This window comes from Lutra lutra, chromosome 1 (assembly GCF_902655055.1).
Source record: "Lutra lutra chromosome 1, mLutLut1.2, whole genome shotgun sequence".
NCBI lineage: Eukaryota > Metazoa > Chordata > Mammalia > Carnivora > Mustelidae > Lutra > Lutra lutra.
This window is the reverse complement of record NC_062278.1, coordinates 83,194,803-83,217,915: the sequence shown is the minus strand read 5'-3', so window position 1 is coordinate 83,217,915 and position 23,113 is coordinate 83,194,803. Positions and strand designations below refer to the sequence as shown.

Below are 23,113 nucleotides of genomic sequence, written 5' to 3'. Positions count from 1 at the left end.
GACATATTATTTAGATTTGGGGATGATCCATTTTAGAGGGAACCATTCTAGAGCATTTGCGAATTTGATGTACACTTTCTAATTTGCTTATGTGTGGAAAAAGAGTACTTTTTGCAAGTGTTTTTAAAAACTACCCAAGTGTTGTTAGGCTATGTATCTCATTTTAATTCTTACTTGTCTCCACTATACATTATTTTGAGACCTACCCATGTAACCATATATAAATGTGATTCATTTCTTTCGAACTGTCATGTAATATCTAATGTGTGTACATGTCACTTTTTACTGATCTAGGCCTATAGTGATGGAACCTGGTTGCTTGCAACTTGTGTCACCATAAATAATCCTGTGACAAAAGTTTTCACCCCTCTTCTTGAGTACTTATGGGGGAGTTTTTCTGCAGCATGTCCCCCGAACAAACTTATGAGGCCATAGGCATACACACACTTAATTAATGCCAAAGGGTTCCCAGGATGGAGGCACCAGTGTACATTTCCACCTCACTAAATGAAGGCCCCTGCTTTCCTAATACTTATCAGAAAGAGCTATTTACTTTTTTTTTTTTTTTTTTTTGGTCAATCCACAGGGTGCAAGATAGTGTCTCGTTGGTTTAATCTGCAGTTCTCTGCTCACTATTGAAGCTGGTCATCTCATTTTACACTTCTTAGTCATTCCTGTCTCTCTTTTCATGATTTGCCTTTTTTTCCCCCAGTCTCTTTTCTATCTACTCCAATCGAGCTTTCTTCTTCACTCCTCCACAGAAAATAGCTCTTTTAAAAAAATTTTTTTAAAGATTTTATTTAAATTCTAGTTAGTTAATATATAGTGTATTATTAGTTTCATGCATAGAATTTAGTGATTCATCAGTTGCATATCATACCCAGTGCTCATTACATCATTAACGCCCATCACCCAGTTACTCCATCCCCCCACCAGCCTCCCCTCCAGCAACCCTCAGTTTGTTTCCTATGGTTAAGAGTCTCCTAAGCTTTGCCTCCCTCTTTGTTTTGTTTTTGTTTTTTTTTAATTTTTTAATCCCTCTTTGTTTTTAATCTTACTTTATTTTCCTTCCCTTCCCCTATGTTCATCTGAAATAGCTCTTTTTAAAGTTATGAATGACATACTATCCTGGCAATTCCAAAATTCAATTCTCTGTTCTTTATAATTCAACCTTTTAGCAGCATTTGACACAACTGTTTACTTCCTCTTTGAAACACTCCTCTTGTCTCCATTAAACTATACTCTCTAGTTTCTTCCCACCTCATTGGCTAATTGTTTCTCAGTCTCTGTTGAGGATCCTTATTCATAGAACACTCCAGGGTTCAGTTTGTAGCCCTTTTCTCTATGTGCATTTTCTCTCTAGTGGTTCTCATCTAGTCTCATGGCTTTGAATAACATATATAAAGGTGTCTTTCATCATCATTATCATCACAACTAAGTGCTGAGTACTTACTTTACCAGGCATGTCATTCTATGTGCATTACACTAATTTAATCTTCATAATACAAAGTCACTAGAATATAAATTCTGCAAGAGCAGAAACCTTATCTGTTATATTCATAGTATTTGAGACATGGAAGGTATTCAAAAAATAATTGTTGAATGAATAAATGAAATGTTGTAGATAGAAGAAATAAGAATGCCTACAATTAAATGCTTAAATTTATGTATCTAGGGTTTAAAAGACATGGAACAGAAAGAGTTGTGCAGTTTTCATTGATAATATCTAATATGTATCTTGGCATTAAAATGCAAACTTTCTTATAAATAGGTAATTTTATTTCACTAGACACTCATTGAGTATCTACTCTGTTATAGGTAGGGTCCATGCAAACTGGATTCAGTCCATAAATACCAGTAGGATATAGTCCCCTGTCCTTAGAGAAATTATAATGAAGTGCCTCCTTTTGCCTTCAAGATGATGAATAATGTTTTAGATAACAAATCAATAACTCCTTTAATCCTAAACCTGTTTTATTTCTCTAATATTTTAAATGACTTTATTTAGCTAGATGGTTAATTATATGACTGAAACTGCAGGATTTTTGATCAGATATAACTGATGTGAATGAACATACTCAGTATGTTGCATTTAGAGGATATTTATATGTATACATTATTACACCATAGTTTAATGAGCTTAGACTTTTACAAAAGTAAGATCTCACTGAAATTTTTTTAAATGAGCATTAACAGGGGAAACCTTGGCAAATGTAAAAATATATACCAATAATAGAAGAAAGTTCTATAATGAGTATTCAACTGTATCAATTGCAAATTAACATATTTTAACTTTAGCAAACATTTTACAAAGCTCAGATGGTGATATAGCCACTTAGAAAATTCATTTCATTTTAGGGTTTATGTTTCAGAGGTTTGATTCACATCTATTTTGCAACAAGTATACTTGATGTACATTAACATTTTCCACATAATGCCTGAAAGGACTGAAATAACATTTGGAGATTTTAATACATCAGATGCTAGAACAGGTGTGGATATACAGCTAAAAAGTTGTAATTCAGTCCAGATGTAGTTACATTAAACCCAGAAAATTATTTCGCTAGGTGTGTATGGGTAGGAGAGAATAGGAATATGCATTAAATCATGCTAAGGAGATAATCAGATATTTAAAATTTGGAAGTGAATTACATTCTAATAATAAGAATAAAAAATTTACTTCAGAATGCAAAAATAAAGTGCTTCTAAACCTTCATTGTAGTTTATTCTAAACATTAAACCAATCCAATATAACATGAAAATAATTCTAACTTATGGGGCACTTATGAAATATTACAAATTATGGATGGATAAGATAAGAGGAGCTTAATTCTAATGTTTTTACCCTGATTAAAACTACTCTCTCTCTCAACTGGCAAACAAATACATCATTTATCTCATAGGAATAATCCTAATGGATTTAGAAACGACTGAATACTTTAGAATAGTACTCTGTTTTCTGAAAATTTGTACATATAATTCACAAATCATACATACATATTTTAATGAGATTTTTTTTTCAAGACTAGAAAATACTAGTAATCGATATGGACAGGGACCTCTATGAACACATTTTTATTAGCTAAAAATATTTATGGGATAAAAAGAAAAATACTTAGGTTTAATAATAAAGGAAATGAATACATGGAAGATAGAGAAGTTTAGATCTAAAAATATTTAAGACATTTTCAAATAGAGTCATATAACCATATAAACATCCGTTTCTTTAATGAATCAGTGTGTTTCACAATCAGAATGCTTACAGAGATTTCTATATGCAGGACAGTTTTATGCAAGACTATGTAAGAGATGAAGTACATGGTCAACCACACAGGGCTCTGATTCTTGCTACCCTCCTTCCCCTTGCTGTGCTGGGATGGCAAGAAAATAGGCAAAGGGCAAGAATTTCTTCAAAAGATTGCTTTCATACTTTGTGCTAATTGCATTAAACAAATTCTACCACCCAATTACGTAATTTAAAAGCGTCAAACAAAAAAACAAAGACAGTTTATAATTTGAAGACAAAAGAGATGATAAGGCAACACTCAGATATGTGAAAAGATTTACTATAAGGATATGTATCACAATATTTTAATAGAAAAAAAGTGAAAACAACCATCCAAAACTAGGATACAGTTAAATAAGTTATGATTCACCCTAAATCAAAATGCCAAGAATACTTTGACATGGAAAATTTTCAGAAGAGAGGAAATGGGAGACTGGAGATTATAAAACTCTATTATTCTATTCTTATAAAAAATATATTCAAGACAGAGGGTCTAGGAGGATATGCATTAAATGTTTAGAACTCCCTCTGAATGTTGAGATTTCCCAATCAATAGTGAACATGGCTTATTTGGGTAACAGAAAACAAAAGAATCATATTAAAGTAGCCTAAAAACATACCCATACCCATACCCATCTCATCACCCATTACGTAACCCATCAGGAGTTCCCATAACCTATCATTAGGTGTCTACTGTCCTCCAGACCTCTTCTGCCTACCCCTTATGGAAACTTGTGCTTATCACCAGTACTGGAAATGGTCTGGTACAATAGCTCTCCTGAAGCATAAATTAATGATAACAAGATATATGTTTTAATGCTCCCATGTGGTGGAATTTAAGAGTTAAGAGCCCAAGTTTTGTCAGCACAGTTCTAGAGTCAGGTTCCAATTGTGCTCATTAGTAACTGTGTGGCTTTGGACAAATGACTTTATTCCTCTAAACCTTGGTAAACTCAACTGTAAACTGGAGATAATTAAAGTGATTAATCTAGGAGGGCAGGAGGATAATGATAAATGAGTACACTGTGACTATAATTGTGCATGGCACGTGGTAATTCATGAATATTAGCTATTATTTAGACTGTTGTAGGAAAGCTTACCTGAACGCGTAAGAATGATTTTTGTTTTTTAATGATGTAAGGATAGTATTAGAGATTAGCAAGGAGAAGAGGGATGCTGGTAAGAGCTGAGACATTGGACACAGGGCATGTGGGGTGGTCATTTATTTCTCATTCTGACAGAATAGCTATTACTCATGCTATTGGCCCAGATAAAGTGGATAATCTGTAAATGTCTATAAGCAGTAGGTTGTGTGCCTGGGTGAGTCCATGAGTGAAAGAGTGACTAGTATTGTTTAAGCAAAGGCTGACTAGAATATAAATTAGTGGAGGCAAATGGACCTTTGGGCAAACAGGAATTAAAATTCATAGTTTTCCTTTATTATTAAAAGAGTACTTTTTAAATTCTAATACTTCAGCTCAAGTATAATAATTTGGTTGACTATTATACCAGGAAAACCAACTTAAAATGTAGTTAAATATTCTATATTTGTGTAGTTCTTTAGGGGTTCCTACATTTTATTTTTTAAATTCTCTTAATGCTCTAAGATAGTTTAGAGCTCTAAGATAGGTCACATTTCCATTCCTAAGATAGGTCATATTTCCATTTTACTGGTGCAGTAATTGAGTCAAAGAAATTAATAATTTGTCCAAAATCCTGTAAAAGGATTGTTTTTACAGAGCCAGAAAGCAGAAGTATTTGACTGCTGGATCACTATTTTTTTTAACTGAGCCACACTGCTCATTATGACTACTTTTCACCTTAATAGAGAAGCTACTAATTACATATTGTATGGTTCTATTTACATGAAATGTCCATACCAGGTAAATCTATGGAGACAGAAAGTAAATTAATAATTGATGGGGGAAGGGAAGTAAGGTACAGGTAGCGACTGTTAAAGACCATGATGTTTGTTTTTGGGAGGATAGAAAGGCTCTAGATTTTGATGGTGGTCATATACTTCTATAAATATCCTGAAAACTATTAAGCTGTACACCTAAAATGGGTGAATTTTATGGTATTTAAATTATTTCTTGATAAGGCTATTTTAAAAAAATGCAATGAAGATGTTAAAATATATGCAAAATAACTTTATTAAAATATTTGTGTGTTATTTATTACACCAAAAAGCTTACTGAAAAATAATGTAAGTTTTCTCACTTGGAATAAATTTGGAATTGGTCAAATAAATTTTAGGAAAGATGATAATGCTGAAATGATTTATCTGAACTCCATCTTCCAATATTTGTGACTACTGACAAAAAGTAAAGGACATTCTATCCTGCCAGGTGAAAGGAAAATCATTTAAGTGGACTGATTTGTGGGTCACAATGACCTCTGAGAAGAGTATTATCAATTTAGATAAATTGTGCATTTTGGAGGTTATATTAGTGTAAGCTAAACATAAAATTACAAAACTTACGTAAATAAATCTTTAAAAAAGAGCCAAGAATTTAGTCTTCAAAATTTTATATGCTTACTTTCCTGTGAAAAAGATTAAATTTTGACATTAAGAATTAGGCTGCTATAGGGCACCTGAGTGGCTCAGTCAGTTAAGCATCTGCCTTCAGCCCAGGTCATGATCTCAGGGACCTGAGATCAAGCCTCACATCAGGCTTTCTGCTCAGCCAGGAGCCTGCTTCTCCCTCTTCTCCCCACTCATGCTCACTGGTCATGATTGTGCTCTCTGTCACTATCTTTGTCTCTCTGTCAAATAAATAAATAAATAAATAATCTTTTAAAAAAAAAAGAATTAAACTGCCATTAATAGCTTATTATTTACTTTTAAACCACTATTAAACTATATGGGCCAGAGTTATCACTTGAATTTCAATTTTTGAATGTCTATATTTTAAAAGATAAAGGGAAATGTGGAAAAAACAAGGCTAAAATTTTTTATGTAGAAAAATGATCATGAAAACTCTAAACCTGAATCAAAGTTGAAATCATTTAATGGTGATTTAAAAGAAAAAATAAAAATGTAATAATAAGAACATTTATTTAACTTTGGAAACAAGCAAATGCCATCAGAGTTAGAGTCAAATTACAGCACAATATCACCCAGAGGGGCCTCCAAGGCCTTAGTCCAACCCATCCATTGCCTAGATGTGGACATCCCTCATCAGGGAGAAATGGCATGTCAGAGTCACATGGCTAATGTCTAGTCATCATCTTCTGATTCTTGGTCCAACATGCTTTCATTTAATACAACATTAGTGGGAAATGTTGGTAGGGGGTAAGTGGAGAGACACAACAAAGAGATAGTTATGTATTTTAAAATGGAGAAAGATAAGTTTATCTAAAGGTGAATTCTAAAAGTAAGAGAATTGGGAATATAAAATATTAGAATGATTTTTAAATTTTATTTTTAAGGGAACACAATAATGATATAATAGTGAGTATAGGTCTAAAATTGCAAGTATAATATTTCTCCTAACTCCTTTTACTAGGCCCTCATTACCCTGATATCAACCAGACAAGGACACTATAAGAAAAGAAGCTTATAGGCCAATATCCCTGATGAACACAGATGCAAAAATCCTCAAAGAAATACCAGCAAACCAAATTCAACCATACATTAAAAAGGATCATAAACCCTAATCAAGTGGGATTTAGGCCAAGGATGCAAGGATGGTTCAGTGTCCACAAATAAATCTATATGATACACCACATTAACAAAATGAAGGATAAAAATAATATGATCATCTAAACAGATACAGAAACAGCATTTGATAAAATTCAACATCTACTTATGGTAAAAATTCTCAATAAAATAGGAATGGAGGAAAAGTACTTCAACATAGTAAAACCATATGTGACAAGCCCACAGCTAATACCACACTCAATGATGAAACACTGAAAACTTGTTCCTCTAAGATACAGGAATAAGACAAGGATGCCTACTCTTGCTACTTTACCCAAAACAGTATTAGAAATCCTAACCAGAGAAATTAAGCAAGAAAAAGAAATAGGCATCAAAATTAAAAAGGAAGTAAATGGTCATTATATGCAGATGACATAATATTATATATATGGGAAACCCTAAAGACTAAACCAAAAATTTTAAGAACAAATAGATGTTGCAGGATACAAGGTCAATAAGCAATAATCTGCTGTGTTTCTCCCTAATAGCAAACTATCAGAAAGAGAAATTAGGAAGACAATTTCATTTGCAATTGCATTAAAAAGAATAAAATATCTAGGAATAAATTTAACCAAGGAGGTAAAAGGCCTGAACACTGAAAACTATTAGACAGTAATGGAAGAAACTGAAGGAGACACAAATAAATGAAAAGATATTCTGTGTTCATGGATTAGAGGAATTAATATTGTTAAAATGCCCATATCACCCCCCAAAAAATGTATCAGTGCAATATCTGTTAAAATTCCATCAACATTTTTCACAGAAATAGAAGAAACTAACTAAAATTTGTATAGAACCACGAAAGATTCTGAAGAGCTAAAGCAATCTTGAGAAAGAATAGCAAAGCTGAAAGCATCATGCTGTCTAATTTCAAACTTTCTTACAAAGCTATGATAATCAAAACTGTCATATTGGCATAAAGACAACCTTATAGATCAATGGAACAGAACTGAGAGCACAGAAACCCAAACATTTATGGTCAATTAGTTTACAACAAAAGAGCCAAGAATAGATGGTAAGGAAAAGACACTCTTTTCAATAAATGGTGCTGGGTAAACTGGACAGCTACATGCAAAAGAATGAAACTGGACTACTATCTTATACCATACACAAAAATTAACTCAAAATGGATTAAACACTTGAATATAAGACCTGCAGCCATAACACTCCTAGAAAACATGGGTGGTAACCTCTTTGATATTGGTTTTGGCAATGATGCTTTAGATTTTATATCCAAAGCAAAGGCAATAAAAGCAAAAAATCAACAATTAGGACTACATCAAACTAAAAGGCTTCCAAATAGCAAAGGAAACCACCAACAAAATTTAAAGGCAATGTACCAAATGGGAGAAAACATTTGCAAATCATGTATCTGATAAGAGATTAATATCCAAAACACATAAAGAACTCATACAACTCAACAGCCATAAAGCAAACAATCAGATTAAAAAGTGGGCAGAGGATCTGAATAGCCATTTTTCTAAAGAAGATATACAGATGGTCAACAGGCACACTAAAAGGCGCTCAACATCACTAATCATTATGGAAATACAAATCAAACCACACTGACCTATCACTCCACACCTGTTAAGATGGTTATTATCAAAAAGACAAGAGGTAACAAGTGTTGGTAAGACTGTGGAGAAAAGGGAGCCCTTGTGTATTATCAATGAGAATGGAAAGTGGCGGTATAGCTACTATGGAAAACAGCATGGACATCCTGAAACATTTAAGAGTAGAACTATGACGTGGTACAGCAATTCCACTTTTGGGTATTTATCCGAAGAAATTAAAACACTAACTTAAAAAAAAATATGCAGCCCAATGTTCATTGCAGCATTATTTATAATAGCTAAGATATGGAAGCAACCTATGTACCCATTCCTGGATGAGTGGATAAAGAAAATGCAGTACATATATACAATGCAGTATTACTCAGTCATAAAAAAAGAATGAAATTTTGCCAGGGATGGACCTTGGGGGAATTATGCTAAATGAAATAAGTCAGACAGAGAAAGACAAATACTGTATGATCTCACTTACGTGTGGAATCTAAAACATATTCAAATACATGAATATGTTTAGTCAGTCAAAAAAGTACATTGACTTTGAACAACACGGGGTCTAGAAGCACTGACCCCCTGTTCAACTGAAAATCTGCGTATAACTTTTGACTTCCCCCAAACTTAACTGCTAATAGTTTATTGCTGAACGGAAGCCTTACCAATAACATAAAGAGGCAATTAACATATATCTCATATGTTACATGCATTATATACTACATTCTTACAATGAAGCAAGAAAAAAACATTAAGAAAATCATAAGAAGAGAAAATACATTTACAGTACTGCACTTGTATTTACTGATACCATAAGTTTACATTATTTGTTGGCAAAATGGTCATCTGTCAGTACCCACCTCAATATTTTCTTATATGCTACAAGAGACCGTAGATGTCATATGTGTTACTAACACTAGACATCAAAAATGAAAAGATAATATATGGTCTGTGTTTGTATGTGTAATTTTGATAAATTTTATCTTTTATAATGGATTTGTGCACATTTTATGGTAGTAAATGATAAAACAGACTAGTGTCTATGTATGTATATCTATATCTATTATGCATTCATGGCATACCTAACTTTCATATTTTTTGCAATATCTCTAGCCTATACAGTTTGTCATGAGTTTTTTCATATTGGCCCAAATCTCCAAAAATATTTCCAATAGTATTTGCTGAAAAATAAGCTGCATATAAGTGGACCTGTGCAATTCAAACCTGTTGTTCAAAGATCAACTGTATAACATGTTAGCTCATTTAATAAGAGAAAGAATCTAAGAGAATAAGAAACTATTAAGAGCATGGATAATAATAAGCTGATTGAAGTATAAGGGAAAATATATAGTATAGGGCCTGAATGAATGCTCTGAAGGAAATAATGGAAGGCAGAAGGTGGAGCAGAGAATTAGGCAAGGAATACAGGAGGGAAGTTGTTCAACTAGTACTAGACAGGAAGCTGTATTGTGACGCTTATCATTTAAAGCTAGTTCTGCAGCAATGGAGGCCCAGTAAAATGATTCATAGGAAGGATCATAAACCATGCAAATGCTTAGAACTGGATTTAGGATTATAAATAATAAGCCATTTATAGTGATCATCAAAAATGAATTTAAATACTATCTATTGTTTCCTTGAGCAAATTATTACATTTCTTAAAAATAAGACACAGAAAGAGTTATGAAATGATATATCAGTCTGCCTTTATTTTAATTTGCCCAAAGAAAATTTAAAATGCTATGCCCATTATGTTAATCCAGTCATTTATCTGGGGAGAAGATATCTACTGTGATATGCTGGTTTTGCCTCTTTGCAAATGGTTGACATGATTTCTGAAAAGACATTAATAAGTTAGAGAAGCTATAGATGATGATTATGAAGAAAGGATAAAATCTTAAGGACATTAGTTGGTTAGTAAGAGAAAAATTAAGCATGCATTTAAAAGAAGCAGAATAAAAAGTAAGAGTGTTAAAGTTCATGAAAATTATGAAAGTAAATGCCATGTGATGGCAGAAAAAGCAAACTAAAAATAATTTGAATGACAACAAAATTGGCGCTAAAGAAATTTGTAGTCTATTCTTAATATAGAAGAGAAAAATATCTGTCAAGAATGGCTAAAGTTAAAGAGTGCCAGCACATGCATCCAGCGTGGAGTTAGGAAGTCAGAAATCCTGTGAAGACCCATGAAGAGCTGAAGAATACCTATACACCAGAAGTCATAGCAACGATGAGGCCAGTTGGCCACATGTGGTCAATGTCCAATAAACACTTGTTGAAAAAATAAAGTTAAACTCAGAGGCATGGTCAGCCCAGGGACAAGAGGTGAGGTGTGGAATGAACCTAATGACTAGGTTCATGGACAGTGGGCAGAAATAAAATCAGATGATCCCAAATAGAAAATAGTGAGAGGAGGAGAACAGGAGGGCAGGTTTGGGTCCCTGGAGGTGAGGACACCGGAGAAAAACCCCAAGAAAGTTTACCAGATTTGTGATACAACACTGCTAAGACCTGAGACAGAAACTTGATTGTCTCTCCTGCACTTGTAGTTTTCTTAAACCATTGTAACCATCTTGGAAAAATGAATTAGGAAAAAAGGATACACTGGTACAATCAGTTCACTAGAAGGCTATTTGTGGATAAAGCAAGAGGTACATTTACGAACATTTTTCTAAATGTTCTGACAATTTCTAACATGGGCATAAGATTGTGTGTAGGGGGTGGTGGTAAAAACAAACAAATGAATAAACAAAACAAAATCCCCCAAACCCAGTGCCCTTCATAGGTAGTTTCATAGGAAGTTCTATTTGTCATCACTAGTTGAGATCATTAGAGTCATCATTAGCTTTAATGATCCTGTCCACTCTGACTTGCCAATTTTAAATAGTAAGAGAGATGTAACAGCATTTTAACATGCTTTCTCTCTCTGTTAACATAGTTCGAGTGTTACCCATGAAGTGAACCTATTCAGCAGCACCAGAAATGAAACCCTAATTTAGTCTTGAAATTATGTGCCACTTTGCTCTGCAATTACACTGTCCTTTAGACGAGTTTATATTGCATCCATAACTATACAACCTATACATACACTACTGAACAGATCAGTGTCTCCAGCTGCACTTTTGATTTGAATATAGCTGTACTTAAATGAAGGTGAGGTCTTAATGAGTATAGAAACCATGACTAATTAGTATTACAATGTTTTGGTGAGGTTTTTTAATGTAGGAAGTGGAATGTGAGCTAAATCTTAAAAGACGTGTAAAGTTTTTTTTCGTTTTTGAAGAAAGGTAATTAAAATAACATAGAGAGTAATTTAAAAGAGGGGAAGAATCACTTATATTTTTATCACCCTAAAACTTATAAAAATAATATTTTCATGATGCTTTCTGGTTTCCATTCATGAATAAATGTATTTTGACATAATTGTAAGGTACATATAATTTTGTCAGTTCTTTTACTATGTAATATTATAATTATAGTATTTCCCATGTTGATACCCTATGTTCATATTGTCATTTTATAAGTCTGGATAATGTTCTAAGTGATGGTATATGATAATTTATTACCCATTTCATTAATGTTGCAGATAAAGTATTTCTAATCATTCACTATTAAAAACATGATCTTTACATATAAATAATTTTTTGTCTTCCATTTCCCAAGCATAGATTCTCAATAAGGAGATTACTTGATCACAAACATTTCTGTGGGTTATAAAAATACATAATTATTGTCATCAAATGAAGGGAAACTTTAACATTGACGTTTCTGTACTAATTTTTTAAAAAGATAATTTTTTGTTTATTTAATTATTAGTGATCAAGCATTTTGTGCTTATTATATTTCCTCTGTTTGTTTCTGTTTTTCAGCCATTTGCCTGTTTGGGGTCTTGGGAGTTCTCACACATAGTTAAATAAATTCTTTATATAATACAGATTGTAACTCTTTGCATACCATATATGATACACACATTTTATTGTCCATCTTCTATCTTTAGGTGGTTTGGCAGGATACAAAGTCAATGTACAGAAATCAGTTGCTTTCTTATACACTAACAATGAAAATACAGAAAGGGAAATTAGAGAATCGATTCCATTTACTATAGCACCAAGAACCATAAGATACCTGGGAATAAACCTAACCAAAGAGGTAAAGGATCTGTACACGAGGAACTACATAACACTCATGAAAGAAATCGAAGAAGACACAAAAAGATGGAAGACCATTCCATGCTCTTGGATCAGAAGAATAAACATTGTTAAAATGTCTATACTGCCTAGAGCAATCTATACTTTTAACACCATTCTGATCAAAATTCCCCCAGTATTTTTCAAAGAACTGGAGCAAATAATCCTAAAATTTGTATGGAATTAGAAGAGAACCCAAATTGCTAGGGAAATGTTGAAAAAGAAAAACAAAACTGGGGGCATCACGTTACCTGATTTCAAGCTTTACTACAAAGCTGTGATCATCAAGACAGCATGGTACTGTCAGACACATAGACCAGTGGAACAGAGTAGAGAGCCCAGATATGGACCCTCAACTCTATGGTCAAATAATCTTTGACAAAACAGGAAAAAATATACAGTGGAAAAAAAGACAGTCTCTTCAATAAATGGTGCTGGGAAAATTGGACAGCTATATGTAGAAGAATGAAACTCGACCATTCTTTTACACTGTACACAAAGATAAACTCAAAATGGATAAAAGACCTCAGTGTGAGATAGGAATCCATCAGAATTATAGAGGAAATCATAGGCAGTAACCTCTTCGATATCAGCTGCAACTTCTTTCAAGATATGTCTCCAAAGGCAAAGGAAACAAAAGCGAAAATGAACTTTTGGGACTTCATCAAGATCAAAAGCTTCTGCACAGCAAAGGAAACAGTCAACAAAACAAAGAGGTTTGGCAGTTTTAAAGTCAGAGATTTTATATTTTTTAAAGGCAAAATCTGTCTATCTTACCCTTTGTAATTTTTAAAGTGTTGCTTTATCCCTCCATGATTTGGATAAGTTCTGTATCCTTATTTTTGGTACTAGTTTATCCTGTTATTTTTTTCTTACTGAATTTGAGGTTGATTTTTGAGTATTTGATTTATTTTGTTTTAGTTATCCCTATGCCACTTATCACATAATTTTGCCTTTCCCCATTTGTTAATAATGATTCTTACCTTAAAATCTGATTCAACTTCTGAATTTGGTATTCTGTTCTAAAAATATACATTGCTATTTTTAAAAACTGCAACACATTCCTATAATAACATATTCTAAATATGCTAGGGCTAGGTGGCCAAACATGGTTCTTACTTTTCAGACTATTTTTAAAATATATTTTTCCCAAGAGCTGACCCAAAAACAATTGACACCAAGCAACAGAAGCTTTAAGAATTCATTCCAAGATCAACCAGTATTCAGGACCAGAGGAGGAAGTAAGGGGATCATATATACATTACAGTTTCCTAAAAAAATATAAGATATCACATTCTCTAATGTATTACTGTTCTTCTAAGAAATTATAATATTCAAAGAAACTTGCTTACTTTCTAAGCCAGATTAAAAAGATGAAATAAAAGAGAGGCAAAAATGAAAATCTTTGTTTTGAAGGAAAATTGCTTTTTTTTTTTTTTTTAAGGGAGAGAAAGGTGGGGCAGTGTGGGTAACAAGGGCTGGGGCAGAGGGAAAGGAAGAGAGTCTCAAGCAGACTCTACACTAAGTGCAGACCCCTGCAGGGCTCAATCTCACAATCCTGAAATCACAACCTGAGCCAAAACCAAGAGTCAGATGCTAAACCAATTGTGCCACCCAGGTGCCCCAAAACCTTGCATTTTGAAGAAAGTTATTTATAAGTGTGAAATGCACATTTTAGCAAATGTATCTTAAATTTGTCCTCTTCTTTTAAGTCTAAAATAAGTACAATGGCATTCAGAGTTTATTTAACATTTTTTGTTTATTTAACTTTATTTAATTTTATAAATAAGTAATTCACTTAGGTGATTCAAAATATTTTTGCAAATATCATACAGTTGAAATTGTTACACTGACATTCATAATATAAATAGGCCTATAATATTCCTTTAATATTTCTTTGTCTGATTTTGGTAGCAGTGTTGCCTTGGCCTTGTAGACTTATTTGGGAAATAGTCCCCAGTTTTCAGTTGTTTAGAAAAGACTGTATAAAATTAAGATCTTTTGTTCCTTGAAAGTTGGTAGAATTTACTTGAAAAAAAATTTGGTCTTTTCTCTGTGAGAAGACATTGATCCAATTTCTTTAGTAGTTATAGGACCATTTAATTGCTTTGAGTAAGTCTGGGTAAGGTATTTTTCTAATAGTATGTTCATTTAAGATTTCAAAGTTGTTGGTGTAATGTTAACAGCATCCACTTTTATTTTATTTATTTACTCTTTATCTGTAGACATTGCCCCTCTTTAATTGCTTGTATTTTTCATTTGTGTTTTCTCTCATCTTCTGACCAAACTTGTCAAAGGTCTACTTCGTTAGTTTAAAAAAAAATCAATGCTTTATTTTGCTTATCTTCTTTATCATGTTTTTCTTTTCTATTTCACTGATTGCCTCTTATTTTTATTATTATTTTTTCTTCTATGTATTTTGAGTTTGTTCTTTCCTTTTTATATCCCTATTTAAAGCTATACATCTCCCTCAAAACACCTCTTTGGCTGTGACCCACAAGTTTTGATAATATAGTTTTTTAATGTCATTCTTTAGTTATTTTATATTCATTTTAATTTCTGCTTAAACTCCAAAGTTATTCTGCAGTATATTTTCATAAAACTGTGAATGAGACAAGGATGTCTGCATTACCCTTCTATTCAAGATTATATATAAAGTCCCAGCCAGTACATATGTGTCATGACCCAAGGATTATGAGTGATCCAACTGAGGCCCAATGGAAAAAAAGAGGAAAAAAAAACAAGAAAAAGAAAAATCTAACAAAAGCTTTCAGGAAAAAGAATGAGTTACCTTTAAATGAAAAAGGATCAGAGCTACAGTAGACTTCTCATTTGCAGCACTGAAAGCTAGAAGTCAGAGCGTCTATAGTCTAAGATAAAAGAACCCAATAATCTTACACTTAACTGAAATAAACTTCTATCCATCAGGCTGAGAATTATTTTGTATTTCTAAGGAACATTTATAACACTTGATCATGTACACAACATAAAGGCAAGCTTAACAAACTCAAAAAGGTATTATAAACCTCATTACTTACTCAGAATACTCCCAAGTTAAATAAATAAGAAAGTAACTCCTTCCCCAAATAATTAACTACATAGAAATTAAGAAATATACTCCTAGACAACCCTTTCACCACAGAAAAAAATTAGAAATTACACAGTATTTAGACAGCACTGAAAAGGAGAATTCCTATTAAAAATATGACATAGAGAAAATTTTACTTAAAGGAAAACTTATTGGGGCGCCTGGGTGGCTCAGTGGGTTAAGCCGCTGCCTTCGGCTCAGGTCATGATCCCAGGTCCTGGGTTCAAGCCCCACATCGGGCTTTCTGCTCAGCAGGGAGCCTGCTTCCTCCTCTCTCTCTGCCTGCCTCTCTGCTTACTTGTGATTTCACTCTGTCAAATAAATAAATAAAATCTTTAAAAAAAAAAAAAGGAAAACTTATTACCTTATATGTTTTTACTATTATATAAAAAAAAGATGAGAAATAAAAGAACTAAGTACTCCCTCCAGAAGTCTGCAAAATAAAAACATACAAACAAAAAGAAACTAGGAATAGGAAATTAACAAATATAGAAGTAAAAATTAATGTTATGGAAAATAAAAGTAATTGAAAGCATAAAAAATACAAAGGCTAGTTCTTTGAAAAGACTAAAAAATAAAGGTTTTGCAAGTTTGATAAATAATAAAAGATAAAACAAAAATAGACAAGATTAAAAATCAGAAACTAGGCCTAACCACAGATAGACGAAATATTTAAAAGTAAGAGTATTTATGGAGCACTTGCATGGCTCAGTTGTTGAGTGTTTGCCTTTGGCTCAGGTGACAATCCCAGAGTCCTGGGATCGAGCCCCACATCAGGCTCCCTGCTTGCCGGGAAGCCTGCTTCTCCCTCTCCTACTCCCCCTGCTTGTGTTCCCTCTCTTGCTGTATCTCTTTCTGTCAAATAAATAAAATCTTTCAAAAATAAATACATAAAATAAAATAAAGTAAAACAAGAGTATTTATGATAGTCACTTAATTTTAAGGCAAAACTCTGATAAAATTAGTGCCTCCTAATAAAGAAAAATTTATAAACCAATCTCACTTATCAATATATATGTACCAAATTTATAAATAAAATATAACCATGCAGGCAATGATATATTTAAAAACTAAATGACATACGGCTTATTCCATGAGACCAAAGATGCTTCAATATCAGGAAATTCAATAATACTAATCCATTTTACCAGTTGGTTAAAGGGGAAGACATACTATTATAATGACAGATGCTGAAAGGTGCTTAACAAAATCCAAAAGCATTTCATATAAAATATCTAAGTAAAATTGAAACAGAAGTAAAAGAGTTAATTAAAAATAAGTATTTACCAAACATCAAATATAATCCCAAGTGGCAAAACACCAACAATTTCAATTAAGATCAGGAAGAAGATGTGGATGCTCAATGTCATCATCATTAATACAGTCTCAGTTCAAATGAATTTAAAAAGATATGAACAAGACAAGAAAATAACAGATATAAATACTGGAAGAAACAGATGAACTCTTTTTCAGGGGTATTAGAGCAGGTGGTATAATTGTAAAACTAGAAAATCAAAGAGATACTAGTAAAAAACTACTAGAATTAATATGAAAACTTTATAAAGTTGGTGGATATAAGACAAATACATAAAAACCAATAGTCTTTTTTTATTCTATCAACAAGTACCAAGATTTCCAATCTTCTTCCATTCTCTTAATTAAAACTGCTCTTGTTCCTAAAGCCCTGAAAACTGATGCTGGACAACTTGAGGGTAGTTTCAAAGAAACTGCCACAGAACTCATATATACACAATCTTTGTGCCTGTTGCACTATGGGCCATTCAAAAGGATCACCAGAGTTATTAAATTACAAACCAGAAAAACTCATCTGATTCCCACTGCCTGATCCCAGTCTGTCTGAGGATGCTTCAAACCTGACATCTGAAAATCTTCTCACTGGCAGTACTGGAGACTCAGACACTGGGTTTGTAATTTGCTCCATCCACTAACCTATATTTTTCTTTTGTTCCCATGAAAGTGCCTCTTATTAATTATCTGATTGCTTGCTAAACAGAACAGTCTATATGATGGCTAACACCACCTGCTCCACAATTAAAGCCTTAAGTGACTCTCAAAATAGCATTACATTATTAAACACTGAAATAACTCATTCATAAAGCACTTCTCCAAAATAAAATGGCATTAGATATTATAACTGCTGCATAGGATGAACATGTGCCGTCATAAAAACAGAATGCTATGTATATATTCCAGATTATCATAAAAATGTACAGAATTGCTAAAAGATATAAATATTCAAACTGGCATTTTAAACAATCCCTCCCTCTCCTTTAAAAATTGGTTCAATTTCCTGGCCTGGAGGAGGATTTTAGTCAACTATCAAAGATCTCTTTATTGGGCTTCTTTTTCTCATAATAATTTTAATCATTTTTTTTTCCAACGTCTCTCCACACAGTGCCAAGACTCCTTCAGTGCCATAACTTCAAGCTGACAGATGATCCTTTCTACTCAAGAAGATTCATATAGGCTGTCTACCTTGGATTCAGCTGTCTCTGCCTTTCATAACTCCTATATCCCCAACTGACTAATGTTGACTCCTAGGTAGGGACATCTCTACGCCCGCATTCATCAGGAAAAAGTTACAGATGATAAAATCTTTCACCCTCAGCAACCTGAAAAATTTAAGGGTCAAAATTCTTCACAAGATAAATGATGAGGAGAACAAAGGCAAGAGAAAGGCACTAAAATATTCTCCTTAAACTGGCAGCCCGCTGATACATCCCTGAGACATGCAGAGTGTGACATTCCTCAAGGAACTCATGGCTGCCTTACCGTTGATGTTTCACTGAAGACTAAAGCAAACTTATCTTAATAATAGCAAGCCCTCCAACATCCTGGAGACCTTGCTTTTAACATGCACAAATTCCTTACAGACTATCCCTAACTCCTACTAACTAAAGGGTATAGAACTTGTTACTCCTCACAATCCCCATACAGCTCTTTCTGCCCATGGTCCTGTCCCTGTGCTATAATAAAAACACCTTCTTACACCAAAAAACAAACAAACAAAAAAACAAACATTAAGAAGCTGAAATAGAGAAAATATCCCATTTATAGTAGATGCAAAACCATGATAGTGATAAATTTAACAAAAATGACAAACATTCAAATAAAACTATGAAATCATTTGAAAACAAACAAATTTAAAGAAATGAAAGGATATATATTCTTGAATGAGAAGATTTGATAATATTAAAAAGGCTATCACTAAAATGTCAATTCTCCAAAATTTACTACATAAATATAATGTAATTCCAGCTAGAATCCCCGATGGGATTAGAATTAAATGAATTGCCTTAATGTTTATGTGGAAGAATAACTGCTTGTGAATCTATAATAAAATATAAAGACTGGAAGAGAAATATTTTATAGATAACTATTTAGAGTCTTTGGGTTAGAAGTAAATAAAGGATCTTAAAAAGTTCAAATCATGGGGCGCCTGGGTGGCTCAGTGGGTTAAGCCTCTGCCTTCGGCTCAGCTCATGATCCCAGGGTCCTGGGATCGAGCCCCACGTCGGGCTCTCTCCTTGGTGAGGAGCCTGTTTCTCCCTCTCTCTCTGCCTGCCTCTCCACCTACTTGTGATCTCTCTCTCTCTCTCTCTGTCAAATAAACAAATAAAATCTTTAAAAAAAAAAAAAGTTCAAATCAAAGAATAACTCCAAACATATATTTAAAAAGTAAGAATGGTGGAGGGAGAAAAGACTTACCAGCTATGAGAATATGCTATTTTTTTTTAAAGATTTTATTTATTTATTTGACAGAGAGAGATCACAAGTAGGCAGAGAGGCAGGCAGAGAGAGAGAGGGAAGCAGACTCCCTGCTGAGCAGAGAGCCCGATGCGGGGCTCAATCCCAGGACCCTGAGATCATGACCTGAGCCGAAGGCAGCGGCTTAACCCACTGAGCCACCCAGGAGCCCCGAGAATATGCTATTAAGTCACTATATTCGAATGAATATGTATTACTGGTATTTTAAATAAATTAGTGGAACAGAACAGAGAACACAGTAATCAATGTTATTAGCATATATAAAATTTTAACATACGACAGATGATAGTACTATTCAGTGGAAAGGATGTATTATTTAATATATAATACTGATACAACTGGTTATCCACTTGGAAAGAATAAAATTAGACCCCCACATCTCACACCATATAAAAAACACATCTTACATGTTTGTTTGTTTTTTTTGTTGTTGTTTGACAGACAGATTACAAGTAGGCAGAGAGGCAGGCAGAGAGAGAGCGGAGGAAGCAGGCTCCCCGCTGAGCAGGGAGCCCGATGCGGGGCTCAATCCCAGGACCCTGGGACCATGACCTGAGCTGAAGGCAGAGGCTTTAACCCACTGAGCCATCCAGGTGCCCCACATCTTACATGTATTAATGACTTAAATGTAGGAAAACTCAGGAGACTATCTGTACAATTTAAGAATGGGAGGCATATTCACTTAAGTCTCATCACTCTAAATAGCAGAATGGGAAGGGAAGATTGTAAACATGGATCACAGACACAGTTATTGACATAGTTACTAGTAATTAGGCATATTTGCAACAGAAACTAATTAAAGCAAGATTTTATTATGGCTAGTTGCTAACAACAGCAAAAAACAATTCTCTTTTACCTAGTACTTCTTTTTGCAAGTCATGGCATCTGGTTTGCAAGTTTACTTCCTGTTGTTTGGATGTCTGAATCTGCTGAGACCTCAATATGGCTGCATCTGACAATAATTTCAGATTTTTCATTTCCTCTTCAAGGCATATCTTATTTCTCTGGGACACTGTCAAACTTTTCTTTAGTATCTCTATTTCTGTAAGGAACATTCAAAGTTTACAAATAGACAAAATTGAATCATAAATCATTTCCCCCATAGAATGATTATTTCCTTTTAGAAAATTAATAGTTGAAAGTCAAGATGACTTTTCTGTCGGCATAATGACACCTAACCAAAAAATTTAAATTTAGTAGTTATTTAGAAAAAAGAAATAAAAAGGATTATATTGCTAAATGATGCATGAAAACTTTTAGTAGTTTAGCCTTTAAATTGTAATAAATGGCAATCCATCTTGCTTCTCAAATACATAAATGAATAACATAATATCTGCATAATGTTCCGAGTTTTATTGAAATTGTTTTCTTGGCAACATGATTGAGAAAAGTAAATTTAAAATGTGCTAGCATGAGCTAGTTGGGTGGCATTTCTAGGAGAGTAACTAGGGTACATTCTATACAAATTATGAAGAAAGGCAGTAGCGATGGAGAGGAATAAAAATATGCAGTATCTAAAACTAATAAATTTATGGACAGAAAGTATTAGTTAATATACCTTAATGATTCTAATAATACTCTGTGCCCTCAAAATGAGACCAGAATTTCATTATAGCAATCACTTGTCATTATTCTATCTACCTAAATTAAACTTAATAAAAATATGCCTTCATAGCATTATGTAGATTTAAATGTGCTAGTTTTGTACAATTTTGTGAGAAATGCATGGAGCATATTATCCTTCAGAATAATTATCAAGCTCTCCTTTAATCAGTCTCCTCAGCACTACTGTCTTAAACCAGTATTAAAGTATTTAAAGAACCCCACAATAATGATAAAATACTATAAAATTTGTACCACAATTAATTTGAATTGATGAGGATGTGGTCTACATGAAAATCTGGACAGTCTGTTTCTTCAGATAATTCACTTGGCATCCCCTTCCTTGGTTAGCTTATCCTGGGCCATGTGATGGGTTTAGCAAGTGACTGGGTATCAGATGAGTTTGACTTGGTCTTGGAACCACCATGGCAGAAATAGCAGCCAGAGGGGCAGCTGAAAACCAGAATCAGAGATCCATCAAACAGACATGGCAGCAGAGGCAATATGGCTGGCAAGTGGTTATAGGAGAAGTAAAGTGGTAGGCTAGACAGATAAGGAAAAGAGAACATGCCTTAAAGGATGGTGATGAATAGGATTAGGAATGTGGTCCAAGGAGAGAAAAGCAAAATATCTCTTGTGGGTGAAGAGTATGTCTAGAAGAAAACATGATCTTTAAGACAGATCTAGGGCATGAGCACAAGGGGTCTAGCATCTTCTTCACTTTTAATTATTGCTCAAAATAGAAAAGCTGGTGGAGTGACTGGGTGGCTCAGTTGGTTAAGCATCCACCTTTGGCTCAAGTCATGATCCTCGAGTCCCGGGATGAAGCCCCACATTGGGCTCACTGCTCAGCGGGGGTCTGCTTCTCCATCTGCTCCTTACCCCACTAATGTTCTCTCTCTCACTCTCTCTCTCAAATAAATAAAATCTTTAAAAAAATGGAAAACCTGGAGAAATAACCTGACAGAGACCAAATAAGTAAGGTTCTACTATATTCTAATGAATGATTATTTATATGGGAATCTTTTTCCTAAGAAAAACTGTATGCTTCTAAATACTTATGGATATGCACCCATTTGTATAAGGAAAACTGCTAACCCACTAGTGCATAAGATTTTAAAAGAAGAGAGTTTTAAGAATATAGAGGTTGCAGTTTTTCTTCACACCTAAAAAGTCTTGGGTATTCCTGTATCCATAAAGGCGGCTCCTTATGCTGAATAAATTATATAATATCCTAATCATATCTATGTTTAAGTCAAAATGACACTGCAGAGGAGCCTGCACATGCTGTCACCTATTTTTCATTTGCCAGAATGATACTGCTTAGGTTAGCAGGCTGACTCTGTAAGTGTACACTATTCGCTGTCTCTAAAATAACTACTCATGTCAACATGACTTTCTATCTGACATTAAAAGAATAAGAATCTGCGATACAAATTTATTTGTGAAATATATTCTAACACATGGAAAAGTACAGCAAGATTTCCAAACTAACAGGAGCTGTTTCTAACATGAAATTTGGAGAGTAAACTCAATGAAGGTGAATTAACTCATCCTTGGCAAATTACACATCCATTGTTGTTTGGCAATCCTGCTGTCAAATATTCAATCCCACCTTCATCATTCTATAACTTCATAACTGTCAGCCATGTGTCCCAGTTTGGAGTTCAGAAATTATGATCTTTACCAGGTTAACCTATTCTGGTCATTGTACCCATCTTGTATTTCCCCTATCTCGGCACCCCCATGAAGAAGTTTCTCCTAACCTCATTCATTTGGCCTGCCACTGCTTGTATGCTACCAGGGCCTAGAAATCTTGTCTGATACAATCTGGAAGTGACCTAAATCTTCCTGGAACTTTCACCAATTTACACCATTTTTTACTGCACTGATCATATG

The 23,113-nt window shown here is 33.7% G+C and overlaps 1 protein-coding gene across 6 annotated transcripts in view; it reads right to left on the bottom strand.

Moving 5' to 3' along the window:
* Positions 1-23,113, bottom strand: part of LEKR1 (leucine, glutamate and lysine rich 1) — a 197,134-nt gene that overhangs the window by 67,493 nt on the left and 106,528 nt on the right. For all 6 annotated transcript variants that reach the window (XM_047728734.1, XM_047728752.1, XM_047728744.1 and 3 more), the window contains one exon: positions 20,469-20,654. In XM_047728734.1, coding sequence (XP_047584690.1) covers positions 20,469-20,654 — 186 coding nt within the window. The remainder of the gene's footprint in view (positions 1-20,468; positions 20,655-23,113) is intronic.